Genomic DNA, 23,237 nt, shown 5'->3' on the forward strand with positions numbered 1-23,237 from the left:
TTTATCAAAATAACAATTACTAAATTCTAATCTCACTCAAGTAGTGGAAAAAGTCTGCTTGCATTTAACCTGTCTATACCCCTCATAATTTTGAATACCTTGATCAAATCTCCACTCATTCTCCTATGTTCCAAGGAATAAGGTCCTAATCTATTCAACCTTTCCTTATAACTCAGATCCACAAATCCTGGCAACATCCTTGTAAATTTTCTCTGTATACCTTCAATCTTATTGATATATTTCCCGTGGGCAGGTGACCAGAACTGTACACAATACTTCAAATTAAGGCTTACCAACTTCATATACAATTTCAACATAACATTCCAACCCCTGTACTTTGATTTATGAAGGCCAATTTGCCTAGCTACCTGATTAAGAAGACGCTTTCAAGGAATTATGGATCTGTATTCCCAGATCCCTCTGTTCTACTGCACCCCTCAGTGCCCTACTGCTCATTGTGTAAGTTCTACCCTGTTTTGTCCTTCTAAAGTGCAACACTTCATATTAAATTTGCCTTTAAAGAAAAAAAGTGGTTTCAATGGACTCTGTTGAGGAATAATTATTAGAATTTACAATGTGCTGCTGACATTATTATTTCCTAGTGTCAACTTGTTTTATTTTCTTTTAATAGAATTTAAAACATTCTCCAGTTTTAACTGTTTCCAAGCTACCTGTAAAATTAAAAACATCTGAATTAGTTAAAGCCTTAGTACTGCAGAAATGCAAAAGGAAATTAAATTGCCTGTTCTATTCACACTAGCTCTTCTTTACTCAACAGTATTTATATAACTTTGAGTGTTGTTGTGGTATTTCCTTTTACAAAATATATCTGAAGCACAAAGTGTACACAGTTCTTGTAGCCACATGTATCACTTTGCTTGCTCACATGTTCAGAAGCTCTACAGTATCAGTGTAAGCTTAAAAAGCAGGAAGGATTCATGTGTATTTTACTCAAACAATGTCAATAAAATTATTTCTCCCTGAAACAGAGCTCTAAAGACCATAAGATTTAGGAGCAGTAGTAGTCCATTTGGCCCATTGAGTCTGTTCTGCCAATCATGGGCTGATCCACTTCATCCAGTCATCCCCACTTCCCTGCTTTCACCCCATACTCTTTGATGCCCTGGGTAATCAAGAACCTATCTATCTCTGCCTTAAATACATCCAATGACTTGGCCTCCACAGCCACTCATGGCAACAAATTCCACAGATTTACTACCCTCTGACTAAAGTAATTTCTCCACATCTCAGTTCTAAAAGGATGTCCTTCAATCCTGAAGTCATGCCCTCTTGTCCTAGAATCCCCTACCATGGAAAATAACTTTGCCATATCTAATCTGTTCAGGCCTTTTAACTTTTGGAATATTTCTATGAGATCCCCCCCTCATTCTCCTGAGCTACAGGGAATACAGCCCAAGAGATGCCAGATGTTCCTCATACGGTAACCCTCTTATTCCTGGAATCATTCTCGTGAATCTTTTCTGAACTCTCTCCAATCTACTGTAGCTAGCAATTTTCATGGGAAATGGCTCATGGCAATGTTTTGACTGATAAAAGGAACTACTAATTTTAACCATGGATATCTTAAGTAGTTCAAAGCACACTTCTAATCATTGAATCATACAAGTGTTTGAAGGAATAACTAACAGTATTAAGTCATAAACGTGTTCTCATGCAATTAAAATAATTTTCTTCTTTTTGAAATAGTGTTTGAAAATAGGCTGGGAATAGGCTGGATTGGACCCAATGTTAATTTCTGAGGTGTTGGTATCAGGAAATCAAAGTGACTTTGAAGGTGTCCAGTAGCAAGATACCCTGATAGAGCCTGGTTTGTATTTATTTAATGAAAGGCATTCATACTGCAATATTGGTCTTTGTAAGATTTATCAGCAGCAAAAATAAATATTTCTAGCTGATAAAGAGCTAAGAAATAGGTAAAGCATATTTATCATTTCTGTTTGATTAAAAACCTTTAGTAGTGAAACCTATATGAGAAATTTAGTTGATCATTTAACTGCAAAGATCATAAATAATTCCTTGACTTTTTCTTGTTAAATCACCTTTAGCAATACAACATAGAATGTGCCTTAGTCTTTCAGATCAATCTACCAAGAAGACATAGTATCCTAAGTTACTAATCCCTCATTAGTTCATGTTTTTCCATGCGAATAGATCTTCCCCTCAGAATCTTCTCCAGTAACTTCAATGCCTCTGATGTGAGGCTCACCAGTTTCCTGGTTTGTCTCTGTTGCTCTTCTTCTCTTCTCTTGCCTCAGTCAATAATCTAGAATAGATTGCTTCAGGGTCTGTGGACTTTTCCATATAAATGTTCCTCAGCAGATCCTACATGCTCTCCTTAATATCAACATGTCATAGCTTATCAGCATAACCCTCCATGTTCTCAATATCCTTCTCCTTGTGAACACCCATAGAAAGTACTTGTTTGGTATTTTGACTTCTTTCTCTGTCTCCAGGCATAATTAATTCCCTCCTTTGCACTTCAGTGGCCTGACCTTCTCCCTAGTTATCTTCCTGCTTTTAAGGCATGTATGAAATGCCTTAACATTACACTCACCAAGCTACATTTCCACATCACACTAAGTCATTGAACTAAACAAACATAAAATATTGTTTGTATTAAAGGAACTGTAGGAGACCAAAAGAATTTTCTGAGCTTTGGCTTTATGTACACAGTATCTTAATTCTGTTCATAGAAGCTCCGTATCGAGGGCAAATATTAATTTCATTCTGAAGTAAATCTATTTTTAAGATACATTTTCTATTTTTTGATAATTGTGCTTTTCTTATGGCTCAAGTTGGTTTGCTCTGTGAAGCGTAATTATAGCTATTCATGTTTAAAGCTGGAACAAGCAGTAGTGGAACAAAACAAAGCCTGAGTAACTAAGTTATGTTACAGGACAGCTATCTAAATTGTATAAATATGTAAAGCAGGACATCTGTGAAAAATGAGAATAGGCTGAAGGTTACTTATGCTGTATTTCAAGCTGAATTGTAATCAAATCCCAAAACAGGAACTATGTAAATAAAGTTGAAAGAGTGCAGAGAAAATTTGCAAGGATGTGGCCAGGTCTGGAGGACCAGAGTTATAATGAAAGATTGAAGACTTTATTCCTTGGAATGTAGAAGATTGAGAGGAGATTTTATAGAGGTATACAAAATTGAGGGGTATAGATAGGGTAAATGCAAGCAGGCTTTTTCCACTGAGGTTGGGTGGGACTACAACCAGAGGTCATGGGTTAAGGGTGATACATGGGAAACATGAGGGGAAGCTTCTTCTCTCAGAAGGCGTGAGATTGTGGAACAAACTGTTAGCGCAAGTAGTATATGCAAGCTCAATTTCAATGTTTAAGAGAAGCTTGGATAGGTACATGGATGGTAGGGGCATGGAGAGCTATGGTCCCACTGCAGGTTAATGGGAGTGGGCAGTTTAAATGGTTTGTCATGGACTAGATAGACTGAAGGGCCTGTTTCTGTTCTGTACTTATCTGTGAATCTATGATATGTATTGCATTGCTCATGCCTACCATCCACAGTTTTATTTATTTTCATCTAATAACTTTCTGGAATCATTTTTTATACTCAAAGGAAGGGAAAACCTAACTGAATGTAAATTTGTTTCTCACCTACTTCAATCTAGTGGAATCTGTTAAAATTGACATCAAAATTAATTAAATTGTTCATTGTACTTTTGTCTGTGTATATTACACCTTTTATTTCAGACTATGAAAATAAATGGTCAGTAAATAGAAATGTTAAAATAAATCTTTAATTTAAATTGAATTGAAAACATATCAAATTATACCTACAACCATTTCTATGTGCATCACCATAACAACCATAAGTTTGTTAATTACTTAACAATATGAGAGCCTATGAGAGTTTTCATTGGCTTGGCACCATTCCTATTAATCAAACTTAACAATAAAGATTAGAGAATGATTACCAATGAATTGCACAATAGTTACTATAACTGGGTACAAAGTCACTGAATACCTTACTTATTGCCAGATAACATTAATTTATTAACTACTTTTGTCAAATTCTGAATAAATTAGATGGCAACTGGATATAAAAGCCAACAGTAGGACAAGTAGCATATGCTAAAACTTACTGACAGTCAGAAATGAACGAAATATATAACTTATACTATTCTACCCTATGTAGAGCATCTACTGGACAGATATTTCCAAATTCATTCTGTGGACCTTTGATGAATTCCATAATTTTGGAAACCAGCTGCTCCTTTTTGTCCCTTGTTCTCACAGAAACACCACGACACTTTAGCCAGGATTGGAGAGTAGCACTATTTACTTTAAACAGCTGTAGAGACAAATAAAGTGAGATGACCAAAACTATTTTTCCAGTTTTTAAATCATTATCTAATTGTTCAATTGTATAATTAAATTTTAAAAAGGAAAAAATAATTTTGCAAAATTTACATTAAGAGGCTTAAAGAACCTTCAGTGCTCATTATCACCACATATTAAATGGATACTCCACAATATCCAACTTGAAACATCCATTTACCAGAGTAAATCACTTTTATTTCTCCGCTTTACATTAGTATAGCAATTCTAAAAGTGAATTTTCCACATCTAATATTGAATGTTAACTCAATTGAATATTGACTCAAGAAGCAGTCATTCACATTATTTCACTAAAGCTTCCATTGACCTTTTGCTGATTTTGTAATAGTTCTACTTTAAAAACTCCTTGCATTCTACAATGACCTTCAATCACATCCCTCACTCTCCATACAATCCCCTCTAATGTACTAGTCATTGTTTTGCATTAGAACTATAAAAACATTACTCATCCAAGAAAGCAAAACAGCTGTAGCAGAAGCAGAAATTAAAGAACTTTAACCGTGCTTTGCCATTTAACATCTTGTTATATCATGTGTTCTATGCAGTTTTTCACTCAATTCTCATTCTCTCCAATTCCTTCTCAACCCTATTCTCCTGCTTTTTTCCTGTAACCTGTCAATCTCTGCTTTAAATATACCTAATGATTTGACCTTATTGTCCAAAGATGTTTATTTCCCCACCTGAAATGTACTTCTTATGCTTTAAATCAGTCTGGATTTATAAACTTCAATCTTATTTATTTAAAATACACAAGTGAATAAATGTATAAACATGTCCTTGCATAAAATCAGATAGTTTTTACATATTTTCCACTGCTTTGATATTTTTACTGAAACAAAACAAAATCAGTAAGCTAAATAGAACAGATAACCTATTGCCCTTGCAGTGCATATGTACAAGGTTATGCAGTGAGTTAAACAGTTTCTCAAAAATCACTCAAGACAGAAGCTTTCTTCAGGATTTTTAATGAGATCTATCTTGTGAAACTGCAGAATTCAATATAGAATAGTCACACGCCTGAATATAGTAATACTGTTGATTATTCTCACAACTGGTGTGAACCAAGGTCACACACACACACACTTCATAACTATGCTGTGTAAACAAAAGTAAGCTCATAGCGCAACAATATCTTGATAACAGTAAGCGATAAAAACAATACTTCCTTCAAAATATATCTACTAAATGTTTACTAGTATTAGCAAAGCTTAACTCTCACAGATATTAACATAAGGACATAGGAGCAGGAGTAGACCATCTGGCTTGTCAAGCCAGCTCCGCCATTCAATAAGACCATGGCTGATCTGGCCATGGACTCATCTCCATCTACCTTCCTTTTCCCCATAACTCTTAATAACCCTACTATGCAAAAATCTAACCAACCTTGTCTTAAGTATATGTACTGAGGAGCCTCCACTGCTTCATTGGGCACAGAATTCCACAGATTCACCACTCTCTGGGAAAAGCAGTTCCTCCTCATCTCTGTTTTAAATCTACTCTGCCAAATCTTGAGGCTATGTCCCCTAGTGCTAGTCTCACCTACCAGTGGAAACAACTTTGCTGCTTCTATCTTTTCTATCCCTTTCATAGTATTATTTGTTTCAATAAGATCTCCCCTCATTCTTCTGAATTCCAGCAAGTACAGTCCCAGGCAACTCAATCTCTCCTCTTAGTCTAACCCCCTTATCTCTGGAACCATCCTGGTGAACCTCCTCTGCACTGTCTCCAAAGCCATCCTTCCTCAAGTACGGAGACCAGTACTGCACACAGTACTCCAGCTGCAGCCTCACCAGTACCCTGTATAGTTGCAGCATGACATCCCTGCTCTTAAATTAATCCTTCTAGCAATGAATATTCCATTTGCCTTCTTAATAGTTGCACTTGAAAACCAGCCTTTTGTGATTCATGCACAACCATCCTCAAGTCCCTCTGCATAGCATGCTGCAATTTTTTTACCATTTAAATAATAATCTGCTCTTCCATTTTCTTTCCAAAGTGGATGACTTCGAATTTACCAACATTGTACTCCATCTGCCAGACCCTTGCCCACTCACTTAATTTAATCTCCCTTCAGACTCTCCGTATTTTCTTCACAATTTGCTTTTCCACTCAATTTAGTATCATCAGCAAACTTAAATACATTACACCTGGTCACTATTGGTACACTACTGCTGCTTTAAGGGCAAATGAAGAGAGAATGGAGATCGATGTCTTTTTACCGTGTGCTTCAAAAATTAATCCAAATTAACCTGCGCAGGCAATGACTTTAAAACAGCTTACGTACTAGAAGTGATATCCATACAAAATGAACTGCTCCTTTGGAGGACCTAACAACCCCACTTCCCCACCCCATCTGGCATCCATAGGATGTCAAGCTTAATGATTGAAATATTGAAAGTAAAAGTCCAAGGATCATTTGATTAAGTCTTTGATGAAGATGGTTAGTTTCAAAGACTAGCCTTGAAAACAGTCTTACTGCTTAACTGTTTTCACATCGAAAATACCAGCTTTGATGATGTTCCTGGTAGAGATCAGCAAGAAATACAGGGCCAGTTAACCATGAAAAGAGGGTGAGCTGATCAGCTTGGAACCCTCTTGTGGCATGATCAGCCAGGTTGAGATCAGTAGGAACATAGTTTCATTTGCTCTTCTAAGTTGATTGTCTGCCACGTTGGAATTTATTATGTACATGAACACAGAATCTCCTTGTTTCATTAAATATATAACCGAACACAACCTTGTTGTTGGTAAAGAACTTGAATTCATCTACTTCTGTGTCCAGATCTTCAGTTATCATCTCTGTCATCTCAACTGCTAGAACAGCAGCACCAAGTTCAAGCCTTGGTATGGTGAGATCTGGTTTGGAGCAAACTTTGGCTTGCCCAGGATCCAATTTAACTATATCTAGCAGCATCTGTGACTTCAGATATGCAACAACACTAATAGCTTTAATTGATATAATTATATTGATAGGAAATGTTGACCTCTTTCTTTTAAGCTGCAGATAGCAGAATTGTTGTGCAGGTTCTTGGAATCTTCCAACTTTTAAGATCCTTAAGGGAAGAACACCACTGCGGCCACTGCTCATGTTTCTCTTCAGGGAGTGGGACATGTCTTCCACAAGTGTCCAAGGTCAACTCTCTTAACATGAAACATCCCTGGATACTGACTGGAGCAGCAAATCCAAGAGGGTCAAATAGACTGCTGATAGTCGATAGCATACCACAATGCATAAAGGGTATTTCAGTATCAGTGACCTGGAAAGGAAGGATTGCAGTAATGAGGTCACATTCAAGGCCCAGACTATGCTGCATAGGAGGGAGGTAGTATTAAAATCAAGAATCTGTGGACTTTTGGCCAGATCTTCAGATGGGAAATATTGCATGACCTCTGTGGTTGACACCAAGCTTGGGTGTTTAGGGGACAGTCAAAGATTGTCAGAGGTAACGGAGAGGCTGAGGAAGCAGATTTGTTCCCTACTGCTTTCACTCATAAAAATGACAACACGAGGCAACAGTAAAAGCAATGCTGCTTTAAATAAAATGTAGCAGGCAGCTTTAAGGAATAAGTTAGCATCCTGGCTCACAGCATGATCACTGCACTGTTAAAATAAGCTTTAACCTTTTTGATTGATCTGATTTCTGATACCTTATACACAAGAGATATCAATTGTGATTAGAAAATTATAAGATATTTAATTACTGCAATTGTCCTATTAATTATATGCAAAAGTCTCTTATGATCTACATAGACTTTCATAGTTGATTAAAGTTTCAATGGAAATTTTAAGTTTCAAAGTATTTCTCAAAAACCTGATCATTTTTTGCATGCTTTTCCACATCAACATCCTGGATAACTGGCTTGGTCTTGGTTTTCTTAGGTTTTGAATCGGATACTTTCTCCTGTTTTTGAGAAACCACAAAAAAGAAAGATTTTTTTTAATGCAGGGGTGGGGGTGAATAAATAATTAAAGTCAAACAATACTAGGGCTAACATAAGTGCCGCGTTAATGAGATTTCAGACTTTATTTCAAGTTAGGACCAACACAAACTATCAGATCGCTAGAACGTAGGTCTGCCAACCAAAAAAAAATGTTCATTTGCCTGTGTTAGACACAAATTAAATTTGTAGAGCAAGTCAAACGAAGTTAGGGCCAGGAGCACAAGAGAATCTGGTGGAAATGGAGGAGTCTGGCAACAGACAATAATCAGTGCTGCTGGTTTCAGCAGCGTTATCAGCTCTCTTAGAGTGTGATGACAATGTTAGCAATAACAGGAGGAGATGCATGCAGATGGCTGAGATGCTTATAATGATGACCTACTATACATTATCCTTCTATAAATCCAACAATAGCATCAAGTGATACTATGGCAAGTCTGAGCTCATAATCATTATGAACACAACATCATGACTTGAAAGGCTTGACCAGTGTTGGACTATTTTGTGTTTTATTGTCAGCTGAGATGCTTTTGGAAAAGTAATCTCAATTTTGAAATGACATGCAGGATTGCAAACATCAATCCATGCTTCATGTCCAGCTACTTGAGAAATGTCTGCCATTCAAAAGACATTGTTGGGATAAGAATTTCATAAGGTTAGAGATAGACATATCTGCTTACAGCAGATTGTTACATAGGTATAATGTATTTCTTTTATACAGTTTTTGTGTAAACATTATGACTCATGAGAGATATCAATATTTAATCTTAGGTTTCTAATTTTATGGACTGATTTGCCAAATGGACTACAATGTTGAGGTACAATTGCAATTTTAAATAAAACCAATGAGTACATTTCTTCATCAAGTGAAATTATCATCATTGACATCTGCTGCCTAAGTATTTCAAGAAGAGACTTGAAGTGTTCTTCTGACCTAATTGAACAGCCCTGCTATTTCATTTTGTTCTGTTCACTAATATCCATATTAACCGCATCTGGCAATTGAAAAGTCTGGAAAAGTGAAGGTAATACATAGACAATAAGGAATTACATTCATATTTTGGCAAGCTTTGATGTTGATGAAAATCCTGACAAATTATTTGGTTGTAAATAAGATATTTTCAATATCTGCCTGACACTGACAACTAAAATGAGAGTTTCAGCCTGCTGTTTACAGCACAGTGTTTGGTCATTTTAAACTTAACTTACTTTCAGTAAACAATAATAGTTTCATTAACACACATAAAATTCTGGAGGAACTCAGCAGGCCAGGCAGCGTCTATGGAAAATAGTAAACAGTCAACATTTCAGGCTGAGACCCTTCATCAATTTCATTAAGACTGCTCTATAAAGATAAAAAGCAATTAAGTAGTATTATATTAACTGAAGACTATGACACTGCATTTAAAGATGTCTTGTAGGGCATTGTGTATCCCCCTCCAATAGTCTTTGATAACAGGGCAGTCCCAAAAAATATGATAATGATTTGGATTTTGATTTCCACAATTTCTCCAGTAAACAGGGAGTTTACTATCATAATGGGATTTCTGAGAGGGTGTAATAAAATATTTTATCAAGTTTTTCCATCCAAACTCCCTCCATTTCTGTGAACTGGTACACTTCCATTGATACCTCCATATTATTGTCCATTCTTCCTCAGATATAATTATCCCTCCTTCCTTCTCCCATTTTGTTTTAATGTATAAAGTCAAATATGTTTTAAGATTTGACAACCCCTGATACATGCTTGAAATGATTCTACTACCATTAGCTGAATTATATGCTTTTCTAAATAGCTCTATCAAGGACATAGCTTTTTCCTTTTGCTTGTTTTTTTCTTTCCACTCTTTTCTATAAGTGTATACCCCAGATAAGTACTTGGTGGAGATTTGTGATATATATGGTTATGTGATATATATGTTCAATGTCTGAAATACATCTTATGGAAATGTTTGTTTGATGATGAACTTCAATAAAAAAAATTACAAAAAAAGACTATGACACTGCAGTGATTTAAATGACTAAACAAGTGTGATTGATTTTAGAATGGATATGCAAAAGTAGATGGATATTATGGGGCTCAAGTAAAACATCAAAGAAATGAAAACAATCTCTTTTGAATTTAACAGGAAAGGTTATCTGATATTATGCAAGTGGGTGTTTATTTATTTATCCATTTGTATAATGCAAGAAAATAAAATTAATGAGAACTATGATACAGAATGATTTAAAACTGATATGGATGAACATATAAGAGTACTCTATGCTCTTGGGCAATAAGAGAATCTTTACAGAATTTAGAATGGCATGGTAATGTAGTGGTTAGCGTATTGCTTCACAGCATCAGCATTCACTGATCAGGGTTCAATTCCCACCACTGCCTGTAAGGAGTTTGTACATTCTCCCCATGACTACACGAGTTTCCTCTGGGTATTCCTGTTTCCTCCCACATTCCAAAGACATAAGGTTAGGGATAGTGGGTTGTGGGTATGCTGTGTTGGCACTGGAAATGTGGTGACACTTGTGGGCTGCCCATTACAATCCTCACTGATTTGATTTCATTCAAATTACGCAATTCACTCGATGTTTCAATGTACATGTGACAAATAAACCCAATCTCTTTAAATGTCATGGAGGCTCTGTTGTTGAGGATATAAACTGATTGGCTCTTTGTCCTGATTTTCTTCTTGCTGCAGTTCCTTGAGGCTATTGTTCCATGTTCCTTTACAGATTCTGCTGTCTTGGCTGTTGGTTTTATGCCTTACCCTATTTTGGCAGGTAAAGGTGAGTTTGCTTGATGGTCAAATTATTCAATACACAGATCAGTGCAAGAAAAGACAGCTTGACTACTATGGAGTGATAGTAATCATACAGACAACACAAACCATGTTTTCAGCAGCCCTATTGTGGCACTTGGATAGTAACTGTGTGTGTAATATTCCTCGATAGAACTTTGCAGTTGTGAGTATAATGAATATCCATTTAAAGTGGTGGATAACCATGTTCCCCCAAAATCCATCCTTCAAAGGAGACAAAGGTGTGACAAGCTAATAATGAATATTTAGGCAAGATGTCAGTATATCTGGAATTTACCATTAGAAAGGTCCTCTGATGCTCTACTATGATACAAATTGATAAATTGGTTTATTATCATCACATGTCATGAGGTACAGTGAGAACTTTTTTTTTGTGTACTATCCATACTGATCATTTCATTATAACAGAGAATTGAGGGAGTGTTGGATGAATGCGGAAGTAGTACAGTGCAGGCCACAATGGGGTAGATTGTGAGGTCAACTGTCCATCTTACCATTGCACAGAGCTATTATAATAATGGGATAGAAGCTGTTGTTGATCCTGGTGGCACATTCTTTCAAGGTTTGTAGCTTTTCCCCAGTGTTTATTTTCTACAGGCATCTATCAAAAATGGTGAGGGTCAAAAGGGACAGGCCAAGTTTACGTTAGGAAGTATTCAAGGAAGTAGAGGCCTTGGTGAAATTTCTGGTTGTGGCATCAGGATAGATTACTGGTTATATTCACTCATAGGAATCTGAAGCTCTCAATGCCAGCAATGCTCATATAAGAAGCATGTGTAATTCCCCCATTCAGAATGTTTGTTGAGAATGGCAGTTGTAATGATTTTAAGTAGTGTCTATATTTTGTATTAGTGTGTTCTGTATTACAGTCTGTAATTTGGTGTAGCCTGCAACATCACAAATATCCATATCTGACCTGGTTGCTTTAAGGCTTCAACTTGTCAGCAGTGTAGCAGTAATCAGCAAATTATGACACCCATGAGCATCTAAGGACTGGAATGATCTTGAGGCTAGAGATTACCCTTGACCATCATAACAATGCATCCATGTATTCAACTTGTACTTGAATTAGGAAGTCTAAAATAAAATCACTGTTAACTGTGAAAATTGCAAAGTGTAGAACTTAGCTTCATGAAAATTGTTCATAAGAATATGCCTCCCTGTGAAACCAGGGTGTGAAAGGTCTTGGGTTTTGTGGCTTTATATGCCTTTGGTAAGGTGGTGCCTGGGAGGCAACATAATTCTGGAGAAGGACCATCAAGCTTAGGCTATTGCCATTTTAATTCTGCTTTAGTTGCAGATGGAACTGTGAGCAGTATGCAGTGCAGTACAGCTGTCTCTTTATTAATGCAAATGTATTGTGATTGAGAAAGAAGTCAGTGCAGGGTTCCCCTCTGGCCATTCCCCTCAGCAACAGGTATACCCCTTTGGATACTGCTGAGGGAGATGACCTATCTGGGCAAGGCAGCAGCAGCCAGACTAATAGCACCATTTTTGTCTTTGAGCCTCAGAAGGGTAGGGTGAAGTCAGGTGGAGCAATAGTCATAGGGGACTCAATAGTTAGGGGGACAGATAGGAGATTCTGCGGCAGCAAAAAAGACACCAGGATAGTGTGTTGCCTCCCAGGTGCTAAGGTCCAGGATATCTCAGAGCGATTGCAGAATATACTCTTGAAGGAAAGGGTGACCAGCTGGAGGTCATAGTACATGTTGATACCAATGATGTAAGCAGGAGAGAGGAAGAGGTCCTGAGCAATAAGTTTAGGGAGTTAGGAAGGAGGATGAAGAGCAGTACCTCCAGAGTGGTAATCTTCAGATTACTCCCGGTGCCACAAGCTAGGGAAGGTCATAACAGTAAGATAGCACAGATGAATGAGTGGCTGCAGGGGGCAAGGTTTCAAGTTCTTGGATCAATAGAAACTTTTCTAGGGAAGAGGTGACCTTGTACAAGTGGGGCAGGTTGCACCTGAACTGGAGGGGAACCAATATCCTGGGATGGAGTTTGCTAAAGCTGTTGGGGATGGTTTAAACTAGACTTGCAAGGGGGTGGGAACCAAAGTGAAGAGGCAGAGGATAGGGCAGTTGGCACACAAGTAGAGACAGCTTGTAGGGAGGTTGTGAGGAGGGATAGGTAGATGATAGAGCAAAGATACACTCAGTGTGATGGTTTGAGATGTGTCTGTGTTAATGCAAGGAGTATCATAAACAAGGCAGATGAACTTAGAGCATGTTTCAATACGTGGAACTATGATGTTGTAGCCATTACAGAGACTTGAATGTCTCAGGGGCAGGAATAGCTGCTGAATGTGTCAGGCTTTAGATGTTTCAAAAAGGGGCAGTCATAAACAGAAAGGGGGCAATGATTCCACTAAGTGTTTTTATAGACCCCCCCCCAATAGTAATAGAGACATTGAGTAGCAAATAGGGAGACAGATTCTAGAACGGCTCAATAATAATAGGGTTGCTGTGATGGGTGATATGTCCTAATATGGACTGGCATCTCCTCAGAGCAAGGGGTTTAGATATGTTGGAATTTGTTAGGTTTATTCAGGAAGGTCTATCACCTTTACTATAGTGCTAGAGGGGTACAGGAGCAGACAACTTGGGAAAACATTTAATTGGGGTAGGAGGTAATATGATACTATTAGGCGGGAACTTGGGAACATAAATTGGGAGCAAATGTTCTCTGGGAAATGCAAGGCAGAAATATGGCAAATGTTCAGGGAACACTTACATAGCATTCTGCATAAGTATGTTCCATTGAGGCAGGGAAAGGATGGTAGGGTAAAGGAATAATGGTGTACAAAGGATATAGAAAATTTAGTTAAGAAGAAAAGAAAAACTTATGAAATGTTCAAGAAACTAGGTACTGTTAGAGCTTTAGAAAATTACAAGGGTGCCAGGAAGGAGCTCAAGGATGAAATTTGGAGAGCTAGAAGGAGCCATGAGAAGGCCTTGGCGAACCCCAAGCAATACTTTACTTCAGTATTCACCAGTGAAAAGAACCTTGGCAATTGTGGGATAGACTTACAGCAGACTGAAACGCTTGAATGTATAGACATTAAGAAAGAGGATGTGCTGGAACTTTTGACAGGTATTAAGTTAGATAAGTTGCTGGGACTGGATGAGATATACTCCAGCAACACACACAAAATACTGGATGAACTCAGCAGGCCAGGCTGCATCTATGGAAAAAAGTACAGTCGATGTTTTGAGCATTTTGTGTGTGCTGCATGGATTTCCAGCATCTGCAACTTTTCTCTTATTTGAGATATACCCCAAGCTACTGTGGGAAGTGAGGGAGGAGATTGCTGAGCTTCTGGCAATGATCTTTGCATCATCAATAGGACGGGAGAAATACAGAAAGGATTGGAAGTTTGCAAACATTGTTCCCCTATTCATGAAAGGGAGTAGAGATAACCCAAGAAATTATAGACCAATGGGCCTTACTTTAGTGGTGGGCAAGTTGTTGGAGAAGATCCTGAGAGGCAGGATTGATGAGCACTTGGAGAGACATAATCTGATTAGGGACCGTAAGCATGGCTTTGTCAAGGGCAAGTCATGCCTTATGAACCTGACTGAATTCTTTAAGGATGTAACAAAACACATTGATGAAGGTTCCCCAATGTAAGGCTCATTCAGAAAGTATTGAGGCATGGGATCCAAGGAGACCTTGCTCTGTAGATCCAGAATTGGCTTGCCCACAGAAGGCAAAGGGTGGAGGCTGCATGGAGGATGGTGACCAGTGGTATTCCACAAAGATCTGTTCTGGGGCACCTCCTGTTTTGATTTTTACTAATGACCCAGATGAGGAAGTAGAAGAGTGTGTTAGTAAATGATTCAAAAGTTGGAGGTGTTGTGGATAGTCTGGAGGGTTGTCAGAAGTTACAGCGCAACATTGATAGGATGCAGAACTGGGCTGAGAAGTGGCAGGTGGAGTTCAACCAGGAAAAGTGTGAAATAGTTCATTTCAGCAGGTCAAATTTGAAGAAAGAATATAATATTAATGGTAAGACTCTTGGCAGTGTGGTAAATCAGTGAGATCTTGGGATCCATGTCCATAGGACACTCAAAGCTGCTGCACAGGTTGACAGTGTCATTAAGAAGGAGTATGGTGTGTTGGTCTTCATCAACTGTGGTACTGAGTTCAAGAACAGTGAGGTAATGTTACAGCTATACAAGACCTTAGTTAGACTCCACTTGGAGTACTGTGTTCAATTCTAGTCACCTCACTAAGGAAGGATGTGGATACTTTAGAGAGAGTGCAGAGGAGATTTACAAGGAGCATGCCTTATGAGAATAGGTTGAGTGAACATGGCATTTTCTCCTTGGAGTGATGGAGGATGAGAGGTGACCTGATAGAGGTGTATAAGATGAATAACGGCATTAATTGTGTGGATAGCTAGAGAACTTATTTACACAGTGAATGGCAATGATTTGAAATTTGCCACTGAAGAGATTTGTAAAAGGAGAAATGGCCAATGATTTTGAAAGTAAATTGGATAAACCACAATTTAGACTAGGCAGATGGAACTTGGCAGACTGATCTACAGAGAGTCGGCATGAACCTGCTGGTCTCCTTCACTGCCATAATCAACCTGTGAGTCTATGATTTTAACTATTAGAAATATCTGAGTCACTAATGCCAATCAGTTTCTCAGTGAAGTTGTCTATTGAATGGGAGTCATTGAAGATTCTAAGGTCTATGTCCAGAAGGGTGTGAGAAAAAAATGTTAACAAGTTCAGATGTGAAAGAGAACTAAAGGATTGCATTAACACAAACATTCTAAAGATGCTGGAAATCCAAAGCAACACACACACAAAATGATGGAGGAACTCAGCAGGCCAGACAGTATCTATGGAATGAATAAACAGTTGGCGATTCATCAGGGCTGAGAAGGAAGCGGAAAAATGCCACAATAAAAAAGTGGCGGGAAGAGGAAGGAGGCTAGCTAGAAGGTGATAGGTGATGCCAAATCAGTGGGAAAGGTAAAGGGCTGGAGATAAAGGAATCTGATAGGAAAGGAGAGTGGACAATAGGAGAAAGGGAAGGAGCAAAGTACTCAGGAGGAGGTGATAGCCAGGTGAGAAAAGGGAAGAGGCCAGAGTGGGGAATTGAAGATGAGGGGAGGAAGAAGGCATTTTTTAAACCAGGAGGAGAAATCAATTTTTATGCCATCAGGTTGGAAAAGGAATATGAGGTGTTGCTCCTCCACACTGTGGGTGGCCTTGTGGCACAAGAGGAGGTCATGTACTGAGATGTCAGAATGGGAATGGGAATTAGAAATAAAATGTTGGGACACTGGGAAGTTCTGTTTTTGGTGGTTGGAGTGACAGAGCTTGACAAAGCAGTCTTTCAAATTATGTTGGGACTCACCAGTGCAGAGGAGGCTACATCAGGAGCATCAGATACAATAGATGAGCCCAGTAGATTCCCAGGTGAAGTGCTGCCTCACCTGGAAGGACTGTTTGGGGCCCGGAAGGGAGGAGGTGAATGGGTATGTGCAGCACTTCAGCTGCCTGCAAGGATAAGTGTTGGTAGGGGAGAATGGAGAAGGGAATCTAGGAGGAAGCAATCCCTATGAAAAGCAGAAAGGTGGGGGAAAAGAGGTAGTATATGTTTGGTGGTACGATCCCTTTGGAGTCAGTGGAAGTTGCTGAGAATGCTGTGTTGGAAGCAGAAGCTTGTAAGGTTGTAGGTAAGGACAATGGAAATTCTATCACTGTTAAAGCGGTGGGAAGATGGGGTGAGCGCAGATGTCTGGGAAATGAGATTTGTGTGAGGGCAGTAGCAATGATGGAGGAAGGGGAAACCCTGTACTTTGAAGGAGGAGGACCTCTCTGATGTCCTGGAAAGGAAAGCCTCTTCCTGGGAACAGATGCGGTGCAGATGAAGAAACTGTTGTGTGACATTGGGAACAATGCAGAGATTACACCCGTTGAGGTCCTGCTTTTTAATTTTCTATCTCCCTGTACTGAGCCTGCAAGAACCTTGTTGCTTTTTCTTCCATCAGTACCATTCTGTACATTAACCTTTAGCTGCTCACCCTCCCCCTTGATAATGCCAGAGATTTCCATGACACTGGAACCCTGCAGGCAACATTTGCACCACAGCACCTTCTGTCTGTGCTCTAATGGTCGAGTCCCTATAATTACTGCTCTTCTTGAATCCACCCTCCCCTGCTGTGCATCAGAGCCAGTCATTGTGCCACAGATGTAGCTGCTGCTGTTCTTCTGTTACTCAGGGGATTAGTTACAGGGGAATCCTGAAACCGCTTACACCCTCAAGCTTTCCTAATCATCACCTAACCATCTGCTGCCTGGCCCTTCAGCATTACCACCTCACTAAAGCTCCTTCCATGATGTTCAACATCACAGATGCTCCTGAATGAGTTCAATTGAAGCTTCAGCCACTTAATCAGAAAATGCCATTTGAAAATTAAGTAAACAATAAATCACAGGCTCTGTACTTCTCCATGATTACCAATTGCATCTGCATTACTACAGCAGGAAACAGTAATGAATGCATATATACAGTAATTACAAGATGGTGATAAGGATGCAACAAATGGATTTTGTATGAAATAATAAAATAGATAGGTCAAATAGAGTTTTACTTGCAACAACAGTGATGTTGACCACAATGCTCACCTGAGAAACCTGAAACATTGCTAAGCACGGTAGCAAACTTTGAATGTGCATCAGCCAAGTGTGGGCATGGCAAATTGCAATACTTCAGATTTATTTGGATAGAAAGCCATTTGCCACTCCTCAGCCCATACACTTAGCTGACCAAGATTTCCTTGTAATATCTCCTTAGACACTATCCACAACACTATTTTAGTATCGTCCACAAACTTAGGAACTATGCTTGTACATTTACATCCAATCATTTATATAAATTAGTGACAACATAGGCTCCTGTGGCACACCACTTAGACACGTTTCCAGTCTCAGAAACAACCGTCAACCATCAGCTTCTGCTTCTTAGTACTGAGCCAATTATGAACCTTGGATCCCATGCGATCTAACCTTCCAGAGTAGCGTGCCATGTAGGGCTTGTCAGAGACTTTGCGAAAGTTTATATAGACCAAGTCTACTACTTTACCCTTGTCAGCCCTCTTGGTTACCTCTTTGAAGAACTCTGAGATTTGTCATACATGATTTCCCACCCACAAAGCTATGTTGACTGTCCCAAATCAGACATCGACTCTCCAAGTGTTGGCTGATCCTGTCCAGACACTGAGGTGGGATTAGGAGTGTGAAAAGGATACAAACACTGACAGAAATATATTTATAGATTTGATGACCTGGAAGTGGTGTGGACTCATGACCTGGCAAATCAAACAGTATGGGTCTGAACATGGGTAGCTAAGGTTATATAGGAAATCAGAAAGCAGTGTTTCTAGTAGGGAGGAGCTTAGAAGGATGAAGGCACCTAACACAACTCCTTTACTTGCATCTTCGGGAACAGCTCTATTTCTATCTTTGATATCTCTTTTTTTCCTTTTCAAGGTTCCTTTGAAGACCCTGACCTGGAGTTACACGTGGACTTTGGTTCTTGGTGAAAATGGGACCCGCTTTTGGGGCCTCACGAATGCCAAGGATGCAGCCTGGAAGACTAGTGTGCCTTCAGGATGCCAGATTTTCGTGGATCTGGCAGGGCTGGTGGACTCGAGGTCAGTGTTGCCGCCTGATGCATTGTGGGAGATGGAAGATTGTAAGAAATGAGCTGGCTGTGTGTCCAGAGACCCAAGGGCACAGAGGTCAGAAAAAATGATACAATAGGCCTTTAACACCATAAATCAACGAGTTACTTTGTTATGTCTCCCCTCTCGCTGTGAAATGGGGACACCTCTTTTTCCTTTATTTGGGAGAGAGCGAGCCTGTGGTATGTCAAATACCGGGCAAACGAGTAGTCTTTGGGGTACTGCAACTGTCATTCATTTGTTGGGGCTCTCCTCCATTTTCATGGATATTTACAAAGAAAAAGAATTTTAGAATGTATATTGTACACATTTCTCTGATATTAAATGTGCCTATTGATGAATTGAGCTGAAGGTTGAATTATAGTTCAGAAACTACGAAGATAGCATGGTTAGGAATGTGCCTGATAATGGAATTGGAGTAGATTTCCAAGATGGCGGCGTGACACAGCTTGCACTCTGGAGCTAATTATCTGTAATTTGTGGTGGGGTGCTGTGCGCAATCATAATTGATTGAAAACGGACGTGGGAGCACGGAGGAACATTGGGAAATCTCCAGGAAGATGTTCCTCGTTGCTGCTACTGCTGTGAGGTCCGGGTCTCTGCTGGGAAGAACAGGCCCCCAGACCTCGGGGTCGTGTTGCCGATAGCCATTGGCGGGGCCGTCTTAATACGCTCGGCAGAGGATGGTGCTCGGAGCAGCTGTGCTGGAGGGGATGGTTGTCGGCTCGGAGGTTCGACGGACTCGGAGTCCGCTGCGGTCAGGTTGCTTTCGGTGTGTGCTGCATCTGCGAGGCTGAGTCAGGCAGCACAGTGGAAGTCCATAGCGGGGGTATTCCCTTCTGCCGCCAGCGTGGGATGGCGAGTCTGTTGGGACCCTGGGGACTTGTGGAAACTGTGTGGTGATTTCTTTTGAACTTATAGTCCATTAACATCTTTGGACTATTTTTACTGTGCCCATGGTCCTTCTTTTTTATCAATTATGCTATTGTTTGCACTATTGTAACTATGTGGTTTTGTGCCGGTCTTGTAGCTTTAGTTTTTAGTCTTGATTTGTCTGTTGAATTTGGAGCTCCTTTCCAGGGAACGTGCTAAGACGGTAGTGTGATATTAATACGCAGCAGCCTCTCCGGACTCTGGATTGGGGATTGCCATATATTATGTGGATTTTCTGGTGTAGTCTGTTTTGTCATATGCTTTTGTGATATCATTCTGGAGGAACGTTGTCTCATTTTTTAAACTGCATTGCATTTGTGGTTTCTAAATGACAATAAACTGAATCTGAAAACAAAAATTTAAAAGAAGTGAGATTAATGGAAAACAGTGAGTTGTTCAAATAAGGAATCACAGAAATGGAGGAAATGACGAAGGTTAGATTTGGTAATAAGAGTCAATGAACTATCTTAGCAATGTTGACAGAGGTAGATAGATTCAGATAAGGAGGCCTCATTGAGGGAAAAGATGTTAGGTGATTTCTCTGTATAGATTTGGTGAAATCAGCCAAGTTTTCACTAAGTCTATACAGTGGAATCACCTAGAATAAACATTTCGTTTTCACAAATGAATCGACATTTGTAGAGAAGATGCTGGGAGGACAGTTAACTAATTCCTTGACTGAATCTACTGAGTTAGAAATTGAAGGTTTGAATAAATTGAGAAAATGATTGTCAAGATTTCATAATGATTAAAAAAATACAATTAAAGAATTGTCACAATAGGTCAATGGCAGTCACAATCTCAATGGCTCTCCATTTGGCTTTAGACCACCTGGACAGCACAAGCACCTACGTCAGGATGCTGTTCATCGACTATAGCTCAGCATTTAACACTATCATTCCCATTATTCCGAGTTGCAGAACCTGGGCCTCTGTACCTCCCTCTGGATCCTCAACTTCCAAACCGGAAGACCACAGTCTGTGTGGATTGGTGATAATATATTCTCCTTGCAGATGAACAAGACTGGCATACCTCAGGGGTCTGTGCTTAGCACACTACTCTACTCTCTATATACACATGACTGTGTGGCTAGGCATAGCTCAAATACCACCTATAAATTTGCTGACGATACAACCATTGTTGGTAGAATTTCAGGTGGTGACGAGTGGACGTACAGGAGTGAGATTTGCCAACTACTGGAATGGTACCACAGCAATAACCTGGCACTTAATGCCAGTAAGACGAAAAAGCTGATTGTGGACTTCAGGAAGGGTAAGATGAAGGAACATACAAATCCTCATAGAAGGATCAGAAGTGGAGAGAGTGAGCAGCTTCAAGTTCCTGGGTGTCAAGATCTCTGAGGATCTAACCTGGTCCCAACATATTGATGTAGTTATTAAGAATGCAAAACAGCGGCTATACTTTATTTGGAGTTTGAAGAGATTTGGCATGTCAGCAAATACGCGCAAAAACTTCTATAGTTGTACCATGGAGAGCATTCTGACAGGCTGCATCCCTGTCTAGTATGGAGGGGCTACTGCACAGGACCAAAAGAAGCTGAAGAGGGTTGTAAATCTAGTCAGCTCCATCTTGGGTTCTAGCCTATAAAGTATCCAGGATATCTTTAGGGAGTGGTGTCTCAGAAAGGCAGTGTCCATTATTAAGGACCTCCAGTACCCAGGGTATGCCCTTTTCTCACTGTTACCATCAGGTAGGAGGTACAGAAACCTCACTCAGTGATTCAGGAACAGCTTCGTTGCCACTGCCATCTGATTTCTAAAGGGACATTTAAGCTTTGTACTCTACCTCACTATTTCTATTTTTGCACAGTTTTTAATAATCTGTTCAATATACGTAATTGATTTACTTGTTCATTTATCATTATGTTTTATTTTACTTATTATTTTTCTCTCTCTGCTAGATTATGTATTGCATTGAACTGCTGCTGCTAAGTTAACAAATTTCACGTCACATGCTGGTGATAGTAAACCTGATTCTGATTTCATCTTTCTCTATATTTTCAGTTTCTATGAGAACTACATGCAATCATGTGTACCCAAAACACCAACTATTTATTCCCCTCTATAGATGCTGCCTGACTTTCTGAGTTTCTCCAGCATTTTGTGTGTGCTGCAGTTAGGGTCTTAGTGTCATATAATTTAGGAGGCAATATACAGTGGCATGCAAATGTTTGGTCACCCTGGTCAAAATTTCTATTACTGTGAATAGCTAAGAGAGTAAAAGATTACCTGATTTCTAAAAGGCATAAAGTTAAAGATGACAAATTTCTTTAATATTTTAAACAAGATTACGATTTAATTTCCATCTTTTACAGTTTCAAAATAACAAAAAAGGAAAAGGGCCCGAAGCAAAGGTTTGGGCACCCTGCATGGTCAGTTAGTAACACCCCCTTTGTCAAGTATCACAGCTTGTAACCGCTTTCTGTGTTCAGCTAAGAGTCTTTCAATTCTTGTTTGGGGGATTTTTGCATATTCTTCTTTGCAAAAGGCTTCTAGTTCTGTGAGATTCTTGAGCCATCTTGCATGCTCTTTTGAGGTCTATCCACAGATTTTCGATGATGTTTAGGTTGGGGTTTAGGTTTAGGTTGAGAGGGCCATGGCAAAACCTTCAGATTGCGCCTCTTGAGGTAGTCCATTGTGGATTTTGAGATGTGTTCGGGATTATTATCCTGTTGTAGAAACCATCCTCTTTTCATCTTCAGCTTTTTTACAATGTGATGTTTGCTTCCAGAATTTGATGGTATTTAATTGAATTCATTCTTCCCTCTACCAGTGAGATGTTCCCTGTGCCATTGGCTGCAACAAAAGCCCAAAGCATGATCGATCTATCCCCAGGCTTAACAGTTGGAGAGGTGCTCTTTTCTTGAAATTCTACACCCTTTTTCCTCCAAACGTATCTTTGCTCATTGCAACCAAAAAGTTCTATTTTAACTTCAACAATCCACAGGACTTGTTTCCAAAATGCATCAAGTTTGCTTAAATGTTCCTTTGCAAACTTCTGACACTGAATTTTGTGGTGAGCACGCAGTAAAGATTTTCTTCTGATGACTCTTCCATGAAGGTCATTTTTGTGCAGGTGCCACTGCATAGTAGTACACCACCACTCCGGAGTCTGCTAAATCTTCCTGAAGGTCTTTTGCAGTCAAACAATGGTTTTGATTTGCCTTTCTAGCAATCCTACGAGCAGTCCTCTCAGAAAGTTTTCTTGGTCTTCCAGACCTCAACTTGACCTCCACCATTCCTGTTAACTGTTATTTCTAAATTACATTACGAACTGAGGAAAGGGCTTTGCTATCTTCTTATAGCCCTCCCCTGCTTTGTGGGCATCATTTATTTTAATTTTCAGAGTGCTAGGCAGCTGCTTAGTGGAGCCCATGGCTGCTGATTGTTGGGACGAGGTTTGAGGAGTCAGGGTATTTATAAAGCTTTGAAA

The 23,237-nt window shown here is 39.4% G+C and overlaps 1 protein-coding gene and 1 long non-coding RNA gene across 5 annotated transcripts in view; one reads left to right on the plus strand and one right to left on the minus strand.

The window, feature by feature from the left end:
* The window catches only part of LOC132395078 (uncharacterized), a 112,953-nt gene that overhangs the window by 78,180 nt on the left and 11,536 nt on the right, over window positions 1-23,237 (plus strand). For 2 of the 4 annotated variants that reach the window (XR_009512528.1, XR_009512518.1), the window contains exons 2-3: window positions 11,058-11,111; window positions 18,658-18,821. This is a non-coding gene — a long non-coding RNA (uncharacterized LOC132395078). The remainder of the gene's footprint in view (window positions 1-11,057; window positions 11,112-18,657; window positions 18,822-23,237) is intronic. The other 2 variants (XR_009512524.1, XR_009512520.1) reach the window with 1 other exon arrangement.
* LOC132395046 (uncharacterized protein C18orf63-like) overlaps window positions 3,802-23,237 on the minus strand; it is a 74,656-nt gene continuing 55,220 nt past the window's right edge. The window contains exons 13-14 of the mRNA XM_059971364.1: window positions 8,201-8,290; window positions 3,802-4,341 (exon numbers count right to left, since the gene is read on the minus strand). Coding sequence (XP_059827347.1) covers window positions 4,168-4,341; window positions 8,201-8,290 — 264 coding nt within the window. The 3' untranslated portion in view covers window positions 3,802-4,167. The remainder of the gene's footprint in view (window positions 4,342-8,200; window positions 8,291-23,237) is intronic.

The sequence above is a fragment of the Hypanus sabinus genome, chromosome 1 (assembly GCF_030144855.1).
Source record: "Hypanus sabinus isolate sHypSab1 chromosome 1, sHypSab1.hap1, whole genome shotgun sequence".
Taxonomy (NCBI): domain Eukaryota; kingdom Metazoa; phylum Chordata; class Chondrichthyes; order Myliobatiformes; family Dasyatidae; genus Hypanus; species Hypanus sabinus.